This window comes from Suillus bovinus, assembly GCF_016758785.1.
Source record: "Suillus bovinus strain UH-Sbo-P2 chromosome Unknown EDB93scaffold_277, whole genome shotgun sequence".
Lineage (NCBI taxonomy): Eukaryota > Fungi > Basidiomycota > Agaricomycetes > Boletales > Suillaceae > Suillus > Suillus bovinus.
The window spans coordinates 1-21,305 of NW_024542333.1; the positions used below are offsets into that span (position 1 = coordinate 1).

A 21,305-nucleotide genomic window follows, 5' to 3' on the forward strand; every position below is an offset into this window, starting at 1 on the left:
TATAGATAGTATCAATTATGCTCCCACAAAACATGACCTTATATACTACGAGAAAATTGATTTGCTCATGCATAGCCATAGACAGTTGCTAATGCAGATAGGCAAGAGGAGTTCATGACAACGTTTCGAGGTGCCGCCATCATAGCTAGCAAGGGACGGGAGCGCGCTTGTGTTGATGTTGTCAAGTGTTCTCATGTGCCGTAATTTGTGCTTCAAGTTACAATACCATTCAAGACATTCTGAAGGACAGTAACTTTGGCACAGGTCGACAGATATACATGAACCTGACATTCCGAAAGATAATCATGGCATCTTGCCATCACAGCTGGCAAGGGACATTAGCGCATTCACGTTGGACGTCATCGAGTGTTCTCATGTTTCATAATTTATATCCGAAGTTACAATGTCATTCAAGACCACCCTTGGCACCACTTGGTAAAGGTTCCGAGGGCCTTTCAGGGTAGGTATTGTTGTAGGTAGTAATCCCCCTGAAAGCCTACCTCCACAGGGAGGCCTCCCCTGAGATCCCATTCAGGATCAAAGTGTTTCCATCGAGCCTCCGCTGAGGAGGTTCCCAATCCTCTGCGACTCCGATCAAAGTGTTTTCCATCAAGCCTCCGGTGAGGAGGTTCCCAATCCTCTGCGACTACACTCCTTCTCGCACCTCGTGAGCTGTTTCCGTCGCTTCTTCTATTAGTACTAGTAGTCTGCCGTTGTTCCAATCAACCTCGCGAGGAGCTGCGACTCGGGGCAGGCATGTTCCCGCTCCTTTTCGCAGATCTCGAGTAAGGAACGGGAAGGTCTGAGTACAAGTCGAGGACACTCAATCGACCTCTCGAGCAGCTGTGGCACAAACTTTGTATTTAATGCTACGAGATACTGAACAATGCAAGATATGGACAGGCAAATCATGGGGGGACAACAACGTGCACAGATTACAAAATATCAACACTGCAGGATGAACATGCACGGTAGGAAGGACTCCAAGAGAACAAGAAACAGACGGTGTGAGATGAACAGTGCTAAGAACGAGACACCAAGATCACTAATGCAGCAACAATCAATAACGTGGAGGACCGCTCATGTAACCATCCTCAGAAGGAGCCGGAGACGATGAGTAAGGTAGGTTAAGGTCATTGTCAGCATAGATAGGGTAATGAGGGTTGCGATATCCTTGATACGTACGGACTTGGTGAGAAGCAGGTGCACGAAATGCTCCAGTGCCTTGCTCGTGGGATTCCGAACGCGCAGGATAGGGATGGGGTGGAGGATATGTGTACATGGTGTTGCCAGTGCGAGGATCTATGGGATATTGGGGCTGATGAGCTACGTTGACACCAGGCACACAATTCACAGTAGGCATGGGACTTGGACGTTGAGTCACGGGCTGATAATTTGCTGTAGAAAGTGGGTGCAGAGGCTGTTGAATCTGAGGGGATGGAGACGAGGGCGCCAGCGAAGGCACTCGCAAATGGTCACTGGCCTGCAATTCTTCATCTTCCGCCTGCCCCCTCAAAGGTGAGTCCCATCTAGTACGTCTGGGGCCTCTGATTCCCCCTTGCGGCGCCTCCTGGGAGGCCTTGCGACCTCCTTGTGGCACTTTCTTGGAGGTGTTGGAGCCTTCTGGTACCTGCAGTTGGCGCTTGCCTTCTGAGTATATCATTGTCTGGCGTGCCGCTTCGGATGATCCTGGAACAATTTTTTTGGGCTTTGGAAATCCTAAGAAATAGTTAGAGCTGCTCCACATAGTTATACCTATATAATACTTACCATGTTGAGTGCGTGGTTGCAACGAGTCCTCTGGGTCATTGCGAAGGTGTAACGGCTCGCGTCCTGGAGCTGAAGGGAGAGTTATCAGTATGAACATGTCATGCGGTGTAAACTTGAAGGACTTTGCTTACCAGTCGTTTTCTCCTCTTCAGAGTCTGGTTCAGCTGTGACTGAGAGATAGCGACGCACTTTCTTTGCGGTCTTCTTCTCTTTGGGGGCGTCCTGGTTGGTAGCTTTTCCCTTGCCCTTGATAATTTTTCTCCCGTCATGCCGTGGTTGGACTTCAACGTCACCTGATGGAGTACGTCGTTTGCGGGAGTAGGAGCCTCTAGTTCCCTTCACCTTGCGTTTACGAGGGGCGGAATCATGATCATCATACTCTGACTCGGAGTCTTCAGCCTCAAAGGGGTCCTTGAACTCATCCTCAGCATCCGACTCTGAGCTGGCATGTGTATCACTGGGCACGTCAATGGGAATGTCCTCGCGTACTGGTGGTGTGGATTTCCGGCTGAGTGGACGTGGAGGAGGACGACGGAGCTCAACCACCGGAACAAGCTTCTGCTTGCGCGGAGGTGGAGGTGGAGACTTTTCATCAGTGAGGATGGGGGATGCACGACGGCGGGAAGTTGCTTCTTTGCGCGTTGAGGGCTTTCCCTTCTTGATATTCGTGTTCGCTGCACTTGGCTCAAGACGAGGAAGTCCCTCGCGATCAATTGTGCCATCTACAAGCATACGCCGGCCGTAATTGTGCATAGAGTCTGGTGGAGGGGCTTCGCCAAACACAATGGGAGATGTCTTATCTACAGAAAAATTAGCCATGCTAACTAGAAATTAATAATATATACGAACTCAAGGCTCCATCCTTTTGTTTTTCGATGGTCAAGCGGCCCGATCGTAATGCATCTGCAAGCACTACCTGCTCCCGTTTGTCGAGGTCGCTGACACCCTTGGGTCGTGCTACCATGACACGTGGCTCTCCCGGCATCAATGTGTCTTCAGGATAACCTTTCATAACATAGTGGTGGCGCGCCAGCTCACTTGGCAGCAGTTTCCAGGGGAAAGTGCCTGACCGAAACTTCCCACCAAGGTTGGCTTCAAACACGTAAGTAATGAGAGGGTGAGCCAGGGATAAACAAACTTACTAAACAGCAATGTTATTCCCGCTTTGATGCATTGGATGTTGTCCAGCGTTCGCCAGTCAACACCCTTGGGAACCTCCTGTACTTCTGCATCGTCTTGTGTTGTCTCTGGGGCATGCACACGCCTAGACGAGGACATCCGCACTTGTGAAGGCTTCACTTCACTTGACGAGGCTTTGCCATATGCATCCTCAACAACAGTGAGGGATGCCAGGTGACTAGCAAAATTTTATTAGAACACCGGTCAGTGTTCAACGGAAAATTGACTTACTACACATGTGATTTGAAATGGCCGATCATTGTGTCGTCATCGGCACGACAACGTGTCGCCCAAAACTAAAGGAGCAAGAACATTAGTCTACAACATGAAGATCCACAGATCTACTTACCTCCTCTGCACCGGGGGTCGTGTGTATGTAACCAATTGATGCATCTTGATTTACCACCTTACCACACATGAGTAGTGCTGCCTCGAAACCATGCCTTGCAGTAGCGGAATCCAACTAGAGATTTTATCAGCACAAGAAAGATTGCGTGATGCAAATCATACCAAGTTGGTAACCTTCTTTGATAACTTCGCAAATTCTTGTGACCGCTGCGCTACAGTCAGAGGCGGCCCTGAAGAGGTCTGCACCTCCTCGAATGTTTCAAGGATGCTTTGCCACCTCTCAGGATACGCGTCCTGGAAGAGTTTGTAGCATTCTCGTTGGACCGTAGACGTAACTATGACAAGCGTGAATAAGATTTGATGGAGTTGACAAGATAAAGACTTACTGATCAAGTCACCTTCCCTGCCAGATCGTTTAAGCTCCTGCAGGCGGTTCAATTTGAAGTATTGACCGTAGATATTCCAGTGGTTTATCGCATTTTGGATCCGACCACGAGACTTCAAAAACAGATTCAGAACTTGCTGGGCAGGAATGCTGGTTGTGGAGACAAGATCATTGATGGCGCTATCAATTAATTCAAACTGCTTCTCCATGGCGGCGTTCGTCTCGTCTGACCTCCGGCCAACAAGAGCAGTGCCCAAAGACTCTCCCTCGCCATTCATTGTGTGGTCTATCATCGGGGCAGCATTGCCAGGGGTGGGAGGGATGATGCGAGTGACAGGAACGTTGAGGCCAGGTGGCGTTGGGACATGGGAAGATGGTGGGTAGCTGATGTGCGGTGCTGAATGGACAACCGGCTGCATGACGTCAAATGAGCCAGAGTCCCATGATGAGCCATGACCATCAAGCGACGAGAAGTTGAATTGATCGTGAATAATTGGACGAAGTGCCCCATTGTGGATGGGCGGGTGTTGACTGCCAATCGGCGTTAGAACCTCTTCGGCGAGGGGTGGCTGTGAAAGAATCATATGATCAGGTGCCTCCGACGTGAAGATTTTGGAATGCTCCGTGTCATCCTGCTGTCCTTGCACAGTGGCAAGGGGAGGTTGTGGAAGAATAGTATCACAGGGTGCTGTGAGGGCTTCTTGTAGCAGGTGAGGGTTGCAATATTCCACAGGCGACCTCTCGCATGACACACTCCGTCTAGAAAATCCCAAGGAGTTGCCTGAAGGTACCCCAAGCGCCTCCAGCTGACCTTGGGATGGACCACCAAAGAAGGGCTCTGGGTATGAAATTGGCGCGCCATCTGATGCATGGACATCATGGTCATTGTCCAGGAGTAGCTTCGCTCGATTGTGCGTGCTTTTCCGAACAAGACCAGAGTCGCGCAATGTGGGTTTGATGCGAGTGCGAAGTTTGGTAGGAGTCTGGATGGGGGGCGGTGATTTTTCGCGGCCTCCTCCGAATTGCTCAGAGGGCGTTGAGGGACGTGAAAAAGGATCTGCAGGGTAGTAAGTTCTGTTCATTGCTAAGTAAAAAACATGGTCAGATAAAAGCATACTGTCGTCAGGCAAACTTACTTGGGAGATGAGCACATCTAAGCAAATACGACACTAGCACGGTACAGTGACGGAGCAGTTTTTTGTCTGCTGATGGCAATGTGGGCAGGAGGAAGCAGGTGCATGAAAGTGTGCGCGACACTTTCATACAATGATCATATTCCATTGGGAATTGGGATCCTCTGACAGAAACTTAGGACAGAAGATCAACAGTGATTGACTGCATACCTGTCTGAAAAGACATCGCTCTCCTCTTGGGAGGCTCGAGAGCATCGTGGAAGGCGCTGTAAAAGCTGGCTACAACTAGATGGAGATACTGATACTTGAGAAGGTTCTGGGACTGGGAGGGGATGTCGACCGAATCTAGTAGTACGCAACCTCGTCATGATGGACAACGGCACTAGGAGCCCAGCTTAGTCAGCATTCGTCCCTCTGAATTCTCAACTTGGTTAATTCTTGCGAGTCGGCGGCTCTGCAATGTTTCTTGAACTCTATAATGATCCTCCATATGGCAAATCCCCGACCCTAGCGGTCCTCAGGACTGAGATAAATTCTGTTGTGGTGAGTGCTAGTGATACATCACCCACATTCAGCTGAACTGAACGTCATGACCCAGAACTCACTTTCTGAGTCATCCAGTCGGCCAGACACAATGGTGTCTGTCCGATTGGAAGGTCTCATCGAATTTCTGCAATGTCTCTCCCTTGAAGATAGGAATGCATTGTCCAAGGGATTGGGCATTGATGCTAACACCAGTGGAGAGATGCCTGATGGTGAGTCACTTCCTTTTGATTCCTCGAGACTACCATAACTAACATACATTGTAGGTACCACTGAAACACCACTACCCATTCCCCCTGCGGTCTCCGATAATTCGCCTGCTACTCCTACCATTCCTACTTCCCCAGCTCCTACTGCGGCTGCTCCCACCATCTTGGTCAAGTTTGACGAGTATGACGACTCTGATGATGAAGACGCGGCCACTGCGGCCGCGGCACTTGCAGATGACTCCCTATTACAGTTTTACAATAGCACTTACTTCAATTTGCCCGCCACCAATGCTGAGGGACCCTTCTATTGTATCACCAGGGGTCGATACATTGGTGTCTTTTCAGGCTGGTGAGCTTTTTTATTTCGTGTTTCGTGTTCTAATACTAATTTCTTCGTTGCAGGGATGCTACTGGTCCAAAAGTGCTTGGCGTCTCCCGCGGTATCTTTCACAAGGTGGATAGTATTGAGAAAGGGATGAGCATCATGAGGAGCGCGATAGACCGTGGTGATGCCATCCAGGTATTGTAACTGTAGCATGTACTTAGTCATTGCTCAAACCTGCAGGCGCCGTACATAGCGGTGAAGTGTTGAAGTTCTCAACAAGACGTTTGGACCAGACCAATGTGACCGTGTCTTTGAAAGCAATTGTTAGGTGATTGAAAATGTAAATACATGCACGGTATGTATGTTAGATGTAGTTCTGGTACAGGAACCCCCCAAGGAAATGAATGACTGCTAACTCGGCATCTCCATCGCGGACTGCGTGACAGTAGATGTCTTCCACCATGGCGATGGTATCCTTCATGCTCCGGCAAACCTGGTCTGCAGCGCGCCACTCATCACAAACCCCGCATAGTTGAAGGATCCCGTCTTGACCTCGAGTAGCCCTGGTGAGGAAGTCCTCGATGCTTGATATGGCACGCTGGAAAATTTCTCTATCTCCGTGGCTTCCGGGAGCGTCGGGGAAAGATTTAGTGTACTCAGTGAAGACGCCTATTGTGAATATTTGCGGAGATTGTTGAATATGTTGCATGAAGTCGTCCTTCGCGTATTTGACTACTGCGATGCAGTCGGCCAATGTCTCTCTGATATCAATATTGTAAGCACGTCTACGACAATAATATTTAGCACTTACAATGATTCGTCATGATCATCATTGGCAGCGTGGTATATCTCCCTCCTTTTCGCGAGAATAGATTCACGGCACCTGTGTCTTTGATCAGCATTTGGGGTACTGGGGGGCTAACCAAACAGAAGTCGCATACCTGGCATAGTACCGAGATCGCTTTGCCCTCATAGCCTCGAGCTTAGCAGCAGCAGTTTTGGATTTGTTTGGAGGGGCCATAGGGTAGCAGTGAGGGATGGTGAAGCGTCTGGTAAGGAGAGAGAGAAAAGAGAAGTGTCTGGTAAGGAGAGAGAAACGAGAAGCTTCGATTCGTTGTCCCCCGTCTGGTAAGGAGAGAGTGGAAAGAGAAGCTTCGATTCATTGTCCCCACTTTTATCCCACTGCCTTGGACGCTGCAGGGAGGGCAATCAATCCCAAGACAAGACGCCGCTCTCCTCCTGGAAGGCTTGAGAGTACTTACCTGTATGACAAGACACCACTCTCCTCTTGGAAGGCTTGAGAGGCCATCAAAGTTGCTGAATATTGAGGGATCCTCCACCTTAGTGGGAGGCGCTGGAGCACTTGGGGGCACAGGACAAGCGCAGGAGGTTGTTTGACATAAGGTTGCCACATTGGGGGCGGAGCCTCGGAGGTTGCCACACACAACTTTAAGTAATCAGCCAATAGGTGCTCAGATACAGTTCGCGACTAATAGAAAACATGTCCCAACCACTGTGGTCTTCATGCAGACGTTCCGGATAATGATTTTTGAATTCCTCAGTGTTTGCCGGTTCTAGTGATACCAAGATCTCCCAGCATTCGAGCCAAGTAGACTCAACCGTTTGAATAACTAGACTAATTGTATGTACTTCCAATACACTCTTTGCACCTCTCTACTGTCTTTATGGGTCGAAAAGCTAAATATCTCACCCTCGCAGAGAAATCTGCTGCATTACACAAACAGAAGGCGAACTACACACAGTCCAAGAGGTACGTCGTTATAGTACAGTACATAGTCATCATTCTTGATCTCAACATTGTTGTCGGTAGGGGAATAGCTGCTCGCCGACTTCGACGTTCACAGAACTACGCCAAAGAACATAGCCGCAAAGGCTCGTCAAAGCCATCCCCAGTATCATCTCAGCTCCCACCCTTGCCTCAAGCTCTCATCAATCTTGCAACCACATCCCTTCCAGACAGTTATCTATATCGTTGTGCTTCTCAAAGTGCAGATAATCTGGATGAATCGGAGCTCCCACAATGGGACATTAATCCACCCTACGCTACACCTCATCCATCTGATACTGCTGCAGAGGCTCGCTTCACAGAAAACCTGGTGCAGGTCATGCACGGCCGTAACTCGCGCTTGGAGAAGGAACAGTTGCAACAACGTGCACAGAAGTACACTGCAGGAGGAATGAATGGTCTATGTACAGAGTTGAAAGAGGCTATTGGCACGCTGCTGGGACAGTGGTACGTATTACAAGACTATATCTCTGATGCAAAGGACTGTGATAGACACATCAAGATGGCTCGATGCCTCTTGCAATGGCGTGCGCGCACGATTTATCTCTATCACACCAAGGTTCAGAAGATGTTGAGTGGACTCAATCCATACATTTAGCTACACAATCAGAATGCAGGGATTGATAATACAAGTGTACGAAGGTAGTGACAAAATGCAGGCATATTATCTTCCTTCAAAGCCGTAGAGTGGCATCCACGCAATGTTGCTGCAATCATCGCAAGCACCCACACGCCGCAGTCATAGCCATTGGTCTGAACAGCCGTTGTCTGAGATTGAATCAGAACACATGTACATGTCCGATTTACGACGTACTTACTATTAGCGGACGTGCAATCCAACCGTCAAAGTCGATGTTGACTCTGAACGCACGATCATGTTGCCGAGCGATGTTGAAAAGTCGAACGATCAATTTCATAATATCCTAGACGTGTTGAGTCTGGATGAACGACAAAAGAGGGACTATAAATGGTGCTCACTTTGACATCGCTCTTCCAAGGTCGTTGCTCGGCAAAGCTATCAAATAGGTGAATCTCCTTGCTCTGGAGGTGCACAATGCACAGCACCCAATGACCGACAATCGAGGGTCTATGAATCGGTATGATCCACACGTCCTTGGCCCAATAACCCGTCCATGATATGTTGCGCCAAAGCCTGTCGTCTGACGCATTGTACCGAATGCAGGGGAGGTCGTGAGTGGACAAAATCGCATACTGTTCGACAGCGGGAGAAACTTGTAGAGACTCAGAATAAAGCAACGCTGCACAACCGTTGATGAGGGTATCGTTCAGCAGTGCAGTGGGCGATGCGAGGATCCCGATGTCCTTTGGTTCAAAAACTTGCTGTGGGAATGCATCACGGGCGGGACGCACCCTGGTTCTGATGATCCCAGGGACAACGACAGTAGTGTCATTCATTGGTGGTACTGGGTCAACAACAACTCGCTAAATAAACCATGAACACGCGAACATCTGCTAATGAAAGATTGCTTACCTCGGGAGTATGCCAGGTGATGAGAGCACAAGGCTCAGTTGGGATATCGATATCCTCTTCACCTTCGCTGTCAGGAGTGTCAATGTTCATGACGTCACCAAGGGCAAAGTGTTCGGGTGGAGGATGATTGAATGATGTAGCGATAACCTCTGGATCCTCTTTGCCCTCCTCCTCCACTTCCACTTCCACTTCCACTTCCTCCTCCTCCAGGAGAGTGGCGCATGATATCAATGTTTGAGGAATCCAGCGAAGCGCAGTTTCTTGGGAGGTGCCCGAGATCCGCATCGCTAACGATTCAGCATGTTTTGCACGGGATTCAAACCGTAATGATGATGCAAGTGGGTTAGACCAACGAATTTGAAGATGTTGGAGATGTCCCCGCCGCTGGCGTAGTAAGATAGAAAATCTGATATCTGTGAAGTAATTAGTGCATGTATTAAAGATGGATATCGACAATAGTACATACTCTCAGGCAACTGCAGAGCAAGTTCTATTGCAGCCAGTTCATCGCCAAACCACCTGCAAAGGTTGTCAGCTTCTAGCCCAAGCCGTCACTGTTCCTCAATGCATCTGTCACGCTTTAACATCGCGCGTATCCCATCACGGACATCCTGATCATCTAGCCAACTAGGAACCTCACCCGCCGAAGGCGTAATCCAAATGTCCTCCATCAATGTTTGATCGTTGCGGAGTTCATTCAGCTTGGTAGGGAGAGGTGTCGGGAGAGGAATACCACAACCTGGTTCATACAGTTCTTCAAGGCGCTCGCAGTATCCATTGAATTTACGTAGTGCAGCCAGCAAGGCTGGTTGTCGCTTTGAGATGGCCTTTCGGGTCTGCTGGTGAAGTTTGGTCCCTGCAAAGTGTGAACATGCGTTACCGAGCGAGTCTATCCACCTACCTAATGCTTGTTGTGTGCCGCCGACAGCACGATCGAGTTTGTCCCACTCGAAGAAGCTCCCAATTGCACACTTCCGGATGTTGATCTTCAGGTCCCGTGCCAAGAGAAGTGTGCGAACGAATTCGATGTTGATCCCTTCCAGCTCAGGGAATTTGTCGTGAATGTTGAGGGAAGCATATAAGACGTCAACCTTGTCCATGAGGCGTTGGTGACTTCGTTCCAGGCTCTCAATCGCGTCAAGTGTGCATCGGGATACATTTCCCTTTGAAATCACATCGCTCGTTGCTTGAAGTGCCTTCTCAGATGCATCGAGGTCACCCTGTAGGGCAAACACAGTTTCCAGCTCTTTTTTGAGCCGAGCAGGGGCGTCTGTAGAATACAGTGAGAGATGGACGATGAAAAGGAAATTGAACGAACGAGCGCGAATGGATAATTGTGACTGTCGCTGCAGAGCCCATTGATGTCGCAGATCTTCAACTGTTGCATCACACTCATCCAGTGTGGTCTGTGCAGCTGTCCCTTGTTCGTCAATCCCTCGTTTAAGTCGACGCCGGATCCAATCTCCAAGGTCAGCACGCATCTCAAGACCAATAGCGGCAGCCTGTCGGTCAAGAAGCCATAACCGACGCTGTCTCTATAGAAAACCGAACATCAGTAGAAATGAAACGAAAATTTGAGAATACTCACTGATGAAGAGCGCTGGATACCTATCAAGCGGATAAACCTGGACCATAGCCTCTCAGTGCCTTCTCCGTCTGAAAGGCCAAGGCCTTCGCATATTCGTGGGTTGTAAACGAGTTGGCACGACCATTCATGCCCGTAGGCATGCATGGCCGTGGTTGCGAATCGCAGGCGCTTCGTTACAGCTTCGGGAAGTATGTTGTACTTAAACGGATCAGCAACGAGGTTCGAAGAATCACGGAATTGACTCACCTGACTCAATGATCGTGAGAGAACACACCCCACGTCATACAGAGTGACAACCGTTGCGCTTCGAGGTAATAAAGTAAAAAGGTGATCAATAAGGGCGACGGCATATTTTTGCTGTTCGCCTGGAGTGTCGATGTTTGCAAAGAAGAGGGGAATGTCATGGCGACATATCAAAGCCATTATTCCTGTGTCGTCGAAGCTGTCCATGGCCGCTTTTTGTTTCATTCCGTCAGCGGCCTCGTATGAATTTTCGCATAAGTCGATGGCCTCATGGGGTACAAGCGGTGCATGCAGCTTTGGTGTGGACTTGCGACTCCGATTAATATGACGCCCAATGTCGTCAACCTGGGCTTTAGGTAAGAAGTAAGTGGGATCGTAAAAGTGAGGTGAGTCGCCTGCTGAACGCCGATGTCGATGATGGAAGTTCCCATCAGTAGCTACGTGGATATCGCCACCTTCTTCCAGCTTCCTTCCAAATGAGACCCCTCCAAAACAAGCAGGACAGCGTTGAAGAAGGATTGTGGCGCAGCGCTCACGTGGAACCACGTCTGCAGTGGGAATAAATGGTGCGGGGTGCTCCGGAGGATTTCGAGAGGCCTCTACCAGGTCTCGGCTTGCTTGAACAGCGCGTTCGAGCTGGGATTCGAGCTCGACCTGTAAGACGTCAAACCAAAGTATGGCTTGACCAAGACTTCGCCGGAAGGGTTCTTGAATAAATTCACCCTAAGTTTTGTAAGAATCGAAGGAGCTCAACACGGATTCACATACTTTGCCATTGGTCATATGAAAACCTCTACGGACGTAATGCGTGTGAAGGGCGGATGCGAGCGCATTTACAGCGTCACAGGAGCGCTCGAAAAGCGCGCGATAAAACGCGAGTAAGTCTGTAGAGACTGCCAGACGTGGCTGGGAGGGTGAAGTGGGGAACAAACCGTTCAGAATCAGGACTTGAGCTGCAGTAGCGCATCTGCAGCTCAAGACGTCGAGGGAGGTGAAACCTTGGAAATCATTAATGAATTGAAGCATTCAATAGCTAGGGACTTACTATCGAAAAATAGTCCAATCAAGGTCGTGCGCCTTTGTGCACATTTCTGGGAGCGACATGCAGACAAGACCGTTGAAGGCCGCTCGAGAATCTTGCCGACGGTCCTCTGAGTATACCCGAGTTGAACATCAACGAGTGTGGGTATCAGTGTTTTCCAGGTATCGTATAAGCGTGCGGCGGCGACATCAGGTAGAATTCGATGACTTTTGATACATTCAGAGGTGTTTAGTGGCGGAACAGATTCTTCAGGTTGGATAAATGGAAAAACTTCGTTTTCAATGAAGGAGTCCTCGTAAGCATCGGCGGGAGTGTTCTCGATATCAGGTGAGGTGGAAGTAGGTACTGAAGTGGTTGGTTCAGAACTTGAAGTTGAGTTTTCTGCGAGGAGGGCTGCTAACTTGGCTTGTAGTTTATCTTGCTTTGCTTTCTGCCCAGGCAGCTCGACTAACGTCTGGGTCTTGAGTTTGTTTCTGGGTTTCCGTGGACTGACGAATTGGGCGCCCAACCCAGATAACGTTGTGAGCTGGGCAGCACGTGTATTTGAGGGCCGGGGAGCCATAAAGATGAAGGTAGAACGCGAGTTGGACATTTTTATTTCTAAATGAAGGTAATAATACGGGACATTTTCATGTAAGTATGGGCTCAAGAGCAGCGCGAGGTATTGAGGCATCCTAAGTGCATGTGAGGCACGCGAGCAATCCAGTACTGTGAGGGCAACGAGGTGGTGGGGGAGGGCAACGAGGTGGCATCCTAGGTGCATGTGAGGCACGCGAGCATTCCAGTGGGAGGGCAACAAGGTGGTGGGGGAGGGCAACGAGTCATGATTTTATTTTTAGAACAGCCCTAAAATTAGATTGGCGAATCCTGGGCCTCTCAGGCCAGTTTCCCATAACATAGAAACCCGGCCTGAGAGGCTACCTTTTACCTCCGAAAACTACTGCCTGAGGTGTAATCGTGCTTGGTGTTGACAACACAAACTCTGGTCAGTTCACATCAAGTCTCGGCGTATTATACAAACGGTAGACCAAGCTGAGAAAGCTCACTCCTGCTACTGCCATGGGGATGGGCCATCAGATTGGAATGCTCAAAGCAGGTATGTGAGACTACTGTATAAGTTCGATTAAGAACTTAGGTTTCGGTTGGATTGCATGATATGATGCCGGTACATTATGCTCGCAGTTTGAATATATGAAAGCTCCGTCTAATTGTCTAATCGGAACTAGATACTGTGATTTGGTCCTCCCATCCACTCTCACTTGCTGCAACGCCCACTCGGGTCTATATTGATGGTATCCCTCAGCTCTCCCTTCCCGGTCGCCAAGGGGTCCACCACGTCCCCACGCACGCCCGATTTCGATTCTGAGAAGGTGGCAGCCGTCGCGCATGAGGGTATTCTCCCCATCTTGAACCTCGGAACGTAAAAGTGGCGTTATTCGTGAACGTCTCGAGGCTTTACATGAGAGGTGGAGGCTCGACTGGGGTGGCGCGTATTTCTGAGAAGGTGGGATCAGTGGGCGTGGAGATGGCCGAGCGGTGTGTGTTGATCAATGCTCGGATTTTGCAGAAGGGGCTGTCGATGTCGTGGACCTTGAAGGCGGCACGATCACACCTGGACTAACGAGCTTTGGCGCGCCGCTGGGGCTGGTGGAGATGAGGCTTGAGCCGAGCACGAACGATGGAAGCGTCTATAACCCTCTCGATGGGGATCTCCCTGCCATATTGGGCAACACGATCATGAGAGCACAAGACGGGCTCATGTTTGGTGGTCAGAATTTGCTGTGGGTATTCTTTTCATCTTGGGCCTGCATTTTTGAATTAACCTTTTGGATTGCAGGTTAGCCTATCGCGGTGGCGTCACAACGGCCATCACAGCGCCCTCCCGGACCTTCCTGCAGGGCGTATCTACTGCATTCTCACCTGGAGCTGCGTATGCGAACGTGGAAAATGCAAGCGTTGTTGATGAAGTCGCATTACATGTGGGCATAGGCATATCTTCAAGGATAGGTGTAAGTACACAGATAGCGGCACTTAGGAATATGTTGTTTGGGGAGGGTGGAGATAAGGTGCTCAGGAGAGTTAGAAAGGTTGGCTCAGCGTGCTTCTCCCGCATTGAATCAACACTGATATCTAGAATTAAGGGTAAAACCACGCTCGTTGTGGACGTTGAGAGTGCAGACATAATAGTGACGCTGCTTCGGCTCAAAGATGAGTACGAGGCCCATCTCCCGGGCCACCGCACGCACATTCAATGCGCTCCTTGGTTGGAATTGTGGTTATTGCTACATGAGCAACGTCATGTACGGCGTCTTATATGCCCTTTCACCCGAATTGTTTCCTACCAAAGATCGTGGAACTGGTAACGCGATCGTGGCCGCTGCAAATAGGATATTTGGCGTCATGGTGGGTTTATTTGTTGTTCACGGCAGTGCGTCTTGCTACTCTCTAATCTACCGCACAGGCCCTGATCATTGCTCTGTACGCGAACCTCACGACATCTGTGCCAATCTGAATTTCAGGAGCTATCTTCATCGTAATTGGTTTTATTGCTCTCTTGCTACCATTTGAACCCCATGGTCACGCATCCTTGTAACTAGTCAGTCATACATGCCTGGGCGAAATGGCTTCATGTCCAGCTTGATATTGCACCCTCGTCATCAACCTTGTAATACATATAAATGGAGCATGGAGTGCATAAGTGCGTCGTATTGTTTATTATAGGTAGGACGGAATCTCATATACAACTGGTGCTGCCCCAGTGAGATACTTGAGTTTGCATGCCTTTCGGGCTTGTGCAATTGCGGTGACTGCTGACATACCCTACTCTCCTCCACGAGTCGGAGTCAATCTCAGGGAGTCAAAAACTGCTTGTGAGAACTTGTCGATATCGCGGTCAGTTACATCCCAAAGATTCGCCACCAGTAAAGGGCTATGCACGATGGATGTTGAGCAGGGAGCATGGATAAAATGAACTTACGACGTACCATCCAGCAAGCATATAATTAAATGGGGTGCCTACTCTGTCAAAATCACCCATCTCCTTCAGTAACCCGCTGGAGCACCCCCACAGCATTGTCGTTGCACAGCGCGGCAAATGACGGATTTTGTGTGACCGCACGTATTGTTCTCCTCCGCCGTGTCCGAAGTACCTAAAATCATCAAGATTCGATGCAGCAATTAGTCAAGAGTCACTCACGCTACTAAATCTTTCCGCGCGAGGGCATCTAAGAACTGCTGTTCGCTTGGTGGTCGTCCAATGACTCCCTTCCAGCCTACACTCCGCATTTGCTCAAGCCATGCCGCCTTCAAGAACAAACGAGGGAAGGTAAACTCAACTCCAGTAGACGATCCCCACATGTTCCTCGTCCTGGACCACAATGTACAGGGCGTTCCTTGGGAATATATTCCGGTCTTGAGGAGCCAGAGTGTGGGCCGCATCCCGAGCGTTTCGTTCTTGCTTGATCGGGTTTGACTTGCGTCTGCTGAGAACCGATCAGGAGGTGTTGTTGATCGGACATCTGTGGATCCATGCAAGACATTCTTAGTGCTTGACCCTAGCGGAGACTTGAAAGGAACTGAGGGGCGATTCAAACCATGCTCCTCCAACGCGCAGCGAAGATCCACCATCACCTGATCTACATCTATATCTGCGACAGCGACTGGGATGCCCGTACGTTGACCGCGTTGCGTGTCCCTTGGTTGCTTAAGCGGATTATCTCAGCGAGCTCCTTTTTCCGCATCGTCAAACGTGAGGTGTTCCTCTCCGTCCGATTCGCGGCGGCCTTTGAGAGGCACACAGAACATCAACGGCTCAGAAGAAATATTCTGCCGAGAGATAAAGAGGGTACTCTTGTCAGGTGTGAGGCTGACATAGGCGGGAACTGTGACATGGCCGTATTCGATAGCAAGGAAGTGTCTAAAGATTGCTCTGCATACGTCTTGCGAATGGAATCCCAGTACGCCTTCATGCTTGCACTCGAGTCGTCGTCATCGTCAGATGCTTCCTCAGTGTTGGAGGTTCTCAAACACCGAAGATTAGAATGGTCTCTTCCGAGGCAGCGGGGAACCGCTGGGCGTCATAAAGGGCCATTCAAGGTCGTCGAATTGCACGCCGGGGAATTTATACTTGATAGCCTCTAGCATTTCACGGCGTAGAGTAATTGCAGATGACGCATCTAGTCCAGCGTCAAAATAGGCTCCATCAGGTAAATTGCAAGAAGGCACGCAGCAATAATGGGGGATGTCTGAAGTGCTTTGATGAGTGCAAGGTTTACAGTCGCTTCGTGGATGTGGGGGACGTTCCCCCGGTGCGCAGTAAGTCCAAGGTCAGCCCAAAAGAATTTCTCTGCTTGATCCAGAGTACTCGAGATATCTTGGATCGAAGGTGTAAGCGATACCGCTCGGTCGCTTGTCATGCTCGTCAGCAGTGCAATCGCTGTACACAAATAATGAGTTCTTGGTGGTTGGTATGTACACTATACCTACTAGATTCAGCCAAAGAGCTCAGAAACATATCCGAACGGAATTGGTCGTAGACGTTATGCAGGGTAAGTTTCCCCATAAGTGGATGCTCTTTTCCCTGTGAACGACTCAGCTATAAATCCGAAATCCATAACAAAGTCTCACCTTTATGTCTTGGGAAGTGGACAAAGCCATAAGACGCTCTATCAGATCCTTGATCTCAGCATCTCCATCATCGTGTAGTAAACAGACTGCAGTTTACCAGTTAGTAAGTTCAAGGTTTAAAAACAACGCTCCTTACTATGGCGACGGAGAATGTCAGACAACAAGGTAGGGACTATTGCTTTCTGTCCGGCGGCAGCTAAGGTAACTTGTGGTGAGAGCGTTACGCTGTATTTACGGCGACTAGAAAGTTTGATTAAAGGAAGTGCATTGAAACGCTAGCCAAGACTCTCGCCTGCCGTCGAAGGACCCCAACATTCCCTCGAGTTCACCAAGCATCGCACATGCCACCTCATAGAGGTCCCTTGCGTCCTGGGTTTGCTCATTCAAGCGATTCCAATCTCCATTCAGCCCTCTCATATCAGCTGCATCCACACCCGGCAGATCCTGTAGCAACTCCGCAGCCTCGACCAAGCAGTCCTTTCCTGCATCTAGCTGCCTCTGGTATAACTGGATCTCACCCATGCGCATCAGTGCACGAGCAACCATGGTCGGGGCATTAATGGACTCGGCGAGATCCTGTGTTTGCTTAGAAAGATACTCGACTTCGCGGGAAGAACCAAGAGTGAAGTAGGCATGAGTGAGAGTCAATAGGGTTGAAAGCAGTCCTTCAACCATTCGACACTCTATCCCGTCCATAAGACATTTCTGACTAGATAATTTCGAGTGGTCGTTGGACGAGTATCGCTGGAGGGTGACGATTCTGGAGGGGTAGCCTCGAATGGATATGAATCATCGGTTGCCTTGGTGGGTTTGGAGGAAGGCTAGCTTAATGGAGAAAGCGTGTCCACGGTACGATTCCACAGTCGCAATGATTGCGACATGTACTCTAAAGCACCGCCTGCGTTGTTCTGATGGAATCGAATCAGAAAACCACATGTGATGAACGACCGAACTACAGACCCTGGATTATTGGACAGCTGCGGAGACTCTGCAAGCCATCGCCGCACGCTCGAGCCGTCCAACACGCAGCCTTATGCGCTCAGCGGTCGGTAGAGCTTTTTCTTCGGGCGGAGAAGCTTCCGACAAACACATGGCTTCACAGTAGAAGGAAGCACTAAAGAGCAAGATTCCGCGCTCTTGTCTTGTTCGTTGTACGTACGTTCGCGACTCTTGTCGGCTTCTTCGCATGACTAGGTGATCGCATTAACTTGGGATCCGTTTCAATTGAAGAGTTAGGAATGACATCGCGTAAGATGTTGCACGCCTCCTCTACATGGTATGACGCGCTCGAAGTCATTGGTAATCCTGCGCTACGATACGCGAAGAGGCTTAACCAAAGATAAACTGCTGCGATGTACTTTGAGCGGAATACCACAAAGGCGGAGTCGTGCTCAAGATCCTGGAATGGAAAATTTATAATATACAGTTGCAGAACCCAGGCAAAGAAATACCTCAATGGTGAGCAGGTTTAAAACTTCTTCACCTAGGTGCTCCGCGGTCCAGGAAGTTTCTCTGCCGTTAGCATTAGCATTCCCATCCTTCTACAAGAGCTCCATGCATTTGAAGAGCACTCTAGCCCTGCGCAATGGAAGAACAGTAGCCTTGTACACCGATAGAGTATCTTGTAATAGCCCGCGCACAATAGTCTGCACACTATCCTTCCGAAGGCAATGTTCGAGAGTCGAAATCTGACGCTCGAGCAGCAGGCCTAGGACCTCGTCACTAATTACGCCTGGTTTCGGTGACCGGCGCACACTCAGGTTTACCAGTGGCGGAAGTAATGGTCGTAGTGACACTAACACTGGGCGGTATGGAGGCTGACTTCACTTGCAGGGAGAAAAAGTTCGCGCGTCACTGTGTACGTTAGTCTGTCAATTATCCCACCAAGCTGCTTGGTGCTTGCATTCGCGCTGAGAGCATTCGTGGACGTTGCTGACCTGGCCAGGCGCTCCAGACCGGACGAGCCATACGGAAATGCTTTTACGCTCTCCACAAAGGCGTCACACGCAAGTTGATAGTACCCAGGAATATTAGTGTTCTACTCCGGATAGGTAAGCAATGCAAAATGATCACCTTCCGGTCTCCAATCTTAGAACAGCATACTGCAAGAAGTTCCCACCCCCGAAACATCTGTTCTTCGATTCATTTCCACCCTTCGGCCCGTTCGCCATCTTCTGTGCCGTCCTGTATAAGACCCGCTCGTATGTGAAGTGCCCGTGCCCCGAGTGAACATTGTTCCTTCAGAAAACGCGCCGCGTCCCCATACTCGGAGCTTTGATGCAGCGCAGCGTGCCAGCCAGATTGTGATATGCCCCAGAGATGCAGCGGACGTAGTTGGCACGTGCGGAAGCCGGAATGGCATTCTCACATGGTCGGGGGTAGAGTCTAGAAGGATTGTGGTACGATTGAGGAGGTCGAGAGTGGGCGTATAAGTGTCAGGATCATTGCATTTAAGCCGTATGCACGCGAGGGAAAATAGTGAATCGAAGGATGTGGTCAAGATGTCCTTCCTTGGGTTCTGTGACGACAGTTGTCAATTTCGTCGTGAATGGGTTATAACGTCATAATAGTAATTGAATTATTTAGTGCTGCCGCAGGTCGGTCTGAACCTCGGTTCGAACCCGAACCTTTCCAAACCGGACTCAAGGTCCGGGGTCACAGGTCCGGCATGGCCCCGGGCTGGACTGAACTTGTATATTCCGGAAATTTGGAAAGGACCGTCCGTCCCGTCCGTACTGTCCGCATCGTCCTGGCCCAATTTGGCCATCCAGAAACGTTTTGGAATGCTGTTTCACAATTTCCGGAATTTATTGGAACTTCAATGGGAAAGTTCACAGCTGAACGTATGGTAACTTCAATGAACGTGCACTGACCGGCAGATTAAAAAATGGAATAGGCAGAGAAGAAGCATTTACGAAACGCCATATCCCCACAAAAAGTACCATACAACATAAAATTTAGTAATGATAAGATCCAGATAAGACATATTGATGTGCTTAAATTAAACGGAATAAACGGATTCAAACACACGCTACTACTAGTCAGGCTAGCGAATCGCGATGCCCGCTAAATTTCCCTTGTGTTTCTCACTCCCAAAACTTGCTTTGTTCAGTTCTCTGCGACACGGCCAGATCCACAGTAAGTTTTTTTAACTGAGATATCTTACATTGTATTGACACAGTATACGTACTAGATGTCGGACTACTCATCTCGGAATCCAGAATCAAATTATGGCCGCGATGACGATGACATCAACCACGACCGTATGGAAAGCCACAACGAATTCACCCCGACAAAGAAAAAGACTTCCAGCGTCTATTCAACCCTTCCTACTGGTCACTCGCAATCGGGATCACGGACTTCTTTTTCTTCACGAACCCGCGACGCATTCAATGAGCACTATTTCAAAATGTACCGCAAAGGATGCTATTGCATCCTCACGCTACAAGATGACACCAATCTTCTGCGTATGGCTCACGTCATTCGACGCAATAGCCCCCGCGAGATGGCAAGCGGTTCTATAGACTATGAGATGTGCGATGCTGACGTTTCTTTAGTTCTGCCTCTATGAATATTGCCTTGGCTTAAAGTATTCAGACTTTCATCATGATAGTAGACAAAACCTGCTCAATTGTAACCCACATTATATCTTTTGTGAGTCAAGGCTGATTTCAGTCCACAGTAGGTATCGAGGTGCATCATTCTTTCGATCAGAAATACTGGTTTTTTTTACCGGATATTCATGTGCTGCAAGACGTGCATGATTATGTCAAGACGATCATTTCATGGAGGGAAAGCACGTCATCTAGCAAGGCTCCTCTATCATTTTTAACAAAGGTATGTTACTCATGGTATTATTCACTATCGAAATACTCACTTTCGTGCAGTGGAAACTCGAAAAATTAACTCAATACACCCTAGTGGCCGTAATCTATACACCGCCGATTTCGAGGATAGAGCCAGGCCAGTCACCAATAACTCATACATATCCTTTCCCCGATTTCCCAACACTTGCATGTCATATTGCGCCTCCTTTTGCCGTCATAAACGCAGGGCCGAAGTGCAACCGAGATAAAATTGGTGAGATTGTTCAGGGACGCTTCCCGCAACCGACAGATGAGTCTAAAAAATTTGAACGGCGACTTACGCTGCTCTGCGATACTTGGGATCTTTTTCAGGGCGCCATGAGCGCCGCTCAGGCGTGGGGGATACAATGCAATAGAGAACAAAGGGCTCGTGAAAGAAAGAGGAAAGAGGCCGACTCAGATCAAATACCCATGCGCATCACAAGATCTAAATCACGCCTAAATCTCACCGGTACGCCGTCCTTCAACGCTCTCAACCCCCAAGCTCCACGACGACCAACTTCATACCCACCAGGCCATCTCAAACGCAATCTCTCATCCACATCAGACAGACTCACTTGTCAGGCGCTCGCACGTCACGGGAAACGACCAAAAATTGGGACATGTGGTTATGATGGCAGCTGGTCTCGAAGTGCAATCGCAGATTGGGCTAAGGATTCTTCCAGGGCCTCATCTCTACTAAATTCTGATGTCCTTGGATAATATCTTATATTTGCACATGTGACAGCATATACTCCATGATACAGCCT

The 21,305-nt window shown here is 49.2% G+C and overlaps 8 protein-coding genes across 8 annotated transcripts; 3 read left to right on the forward strand and 5 right to left on the reverse strand.

Annotated features, from left to right (window-relative positions):
• Positions 1–3,459: 3,459 nt before the first annotated feature.
• EDB93DRAFT_1065364 (uncharacterized protein) lies at positions 3,460–3,921 on the reverse strand (the record flags this gene model as incomplete). The annotated part of the gene is made up of 2 exons (XM_041444889.1): positions 3,460–3,632; positions 3,684–3,921. Coding segments are annotated over 2 exons (411 nt in total), but the record flags the coding sequence as incomplete, so codon positions are not given.
• Positions 3,922–5,274: 1,353 nt separating this feature from the next.
• Positions 5,275–6,096, forward strand: EDB93DRAFT_1258222 (uncharacterized protein; the record flags this gene model as incomplete). Its single annotated transcript, XM_041454124.1, has 4 exons — positions 5,275–5,358; positions 5,414–5,570; positions 5,625–5,916; positions 5,970–6,096. The coding sequence occupies 4 exons, from the start codon at positions 5,275–5,277 to the stop codon at positions 6,094–6,096; spliced, it is 660 nt and encodes a 219-aa protein (XP_041300624.1).
• Positions 6,097–6,256: 160 nt separating this feature from the next.
• On the reverse strand, positions 6,257–6,913 carry EDB93DRAFT_1258223 (uncharacterized protein; the record flags this gene model as incomplete). The annotated part of the gene is made up of 3 exons (XM_041454125.1): positions 6,257–6,653; positions 6,704–6,775; positions 6,834–6,913. The coding sequence occupies 3 exons, from the start codon at positions 6,911–6,913 to the stop codon at positions 6,257–6,259; spliced, it is 549 nt and encodes a 182-aa protein (XP_041300625.1).
• Positions 6,914–7,577: 664 nt separating this feature from the next.
• On the forward strand, positions 7,578–8,274 carry EDB93DRAFT_1258224 (uncharacterized protein; the record flags this gene model as incomplete). The annotated part of the gene is made up of 3 exons (XM_041454126.1): positions 7,578–7,663; positions 7,724–8,146; positions 8,181–8,274. 3 exons carry the CDS (start codon positions 7,578–7,580, stop codon positions 8,272–8,274), a joined length of 603 nt encoding a protein of 200 aa, XP_041300626.1.
• A 31-nt stretch (positions 8,275–8,305) lies between these two features.
• EDB93DRAFT_1244054 (uncharacterized protein) lies at positions 8,306–14,051 on the reverse strand (the record flags this gene model as incomplete). Its single annotated transcript, XM_041452197.1, has 13 exons — positions 8,306–8,452; positions 8,518–8,622; positions 8,678–9,142; positions 9,192–9,478; positions 9,541–9,710; positions 9,747–10,047; positions 10,093–10,461; positions 10,510–10,726; positions 10,780–10,977; positions 11,026–11,745; positions 11,791–11,975; positions 12,068–12,310; positions 13,985–14,051. The coding sequence occupies 13 exons, from the start codon at positions 14,049–14,051 to the stop codon at positions 8,306–8,308; spliced, it is 3,474 nt and encodes a 1,157-aa protein (XP_041300627.1).
• Positions 14,052–14,884: 833 nt separating this feature from the next.
• Positions 14,885–15,421, reverse strand: EDB93DRAFT_1281355 (peptidase family C50-domain-containing protein; the record flags this gene model as incomplete). Its single annotated transcript, XM_041454450.1, has 3 exons — positions 14,885–14,993; positions 15,049–15,213; positions 15,261–15,421. 3 exons carry the CDS (start codon positions 15,419–15,421, stop codon positions 14,885–14,887), a joined length of 435 nt encoding a protein of 144 aa, XP_041300628.1.
• Positions 15,422–16,239: 818 nt separating this feature from the next.
• On the reverse strand, positions 16,240–17,386 carry EDB93DRAFT_1281358 (uncharacterized protein; the record flags this gene model as incomplete). Its single annotated transcript, XM_041454451.1, has 5 exons — positions 16,240–16,499; positions 16,550–16,643; positions 16,691–16,776; positions 16,827–16,930; positions 16,998–17,386. The coding sequence occupies 5 exons, from the start codon at positions 17,384–17,386 to the stop codon at positions 16,240–16,242; spliced, it is 933 nt and encodes a 310-aa protein (XP_041300629.1).
• Positions 17,387–19,749: 2,363 nt separating this feature from the next.
• EDB93DRAFT_1110192 (uncharacterized protein) lies at positions 19,750–21,258 on the forward strand (the record flags this gene model as incomplete). Its single annotated transcript, XM_041448027.1, has 5 exons — positions 19,750–19,828; positions 19,912–20,224; positions 20,281–20,344; positions 20,405–20,527; positions 20,578–21,258. The coding sequence occupies 5 exons, from the start codon at positions 19,750–19,752 to the stop codon at positions 21,256–21,258; spliced, it is 1,260 nt and encodes a 419-aa protein (XP_041300630.1).
• Between the last annotated feature and the right edge of the window lie 47 nt (positions 21,259–21,305).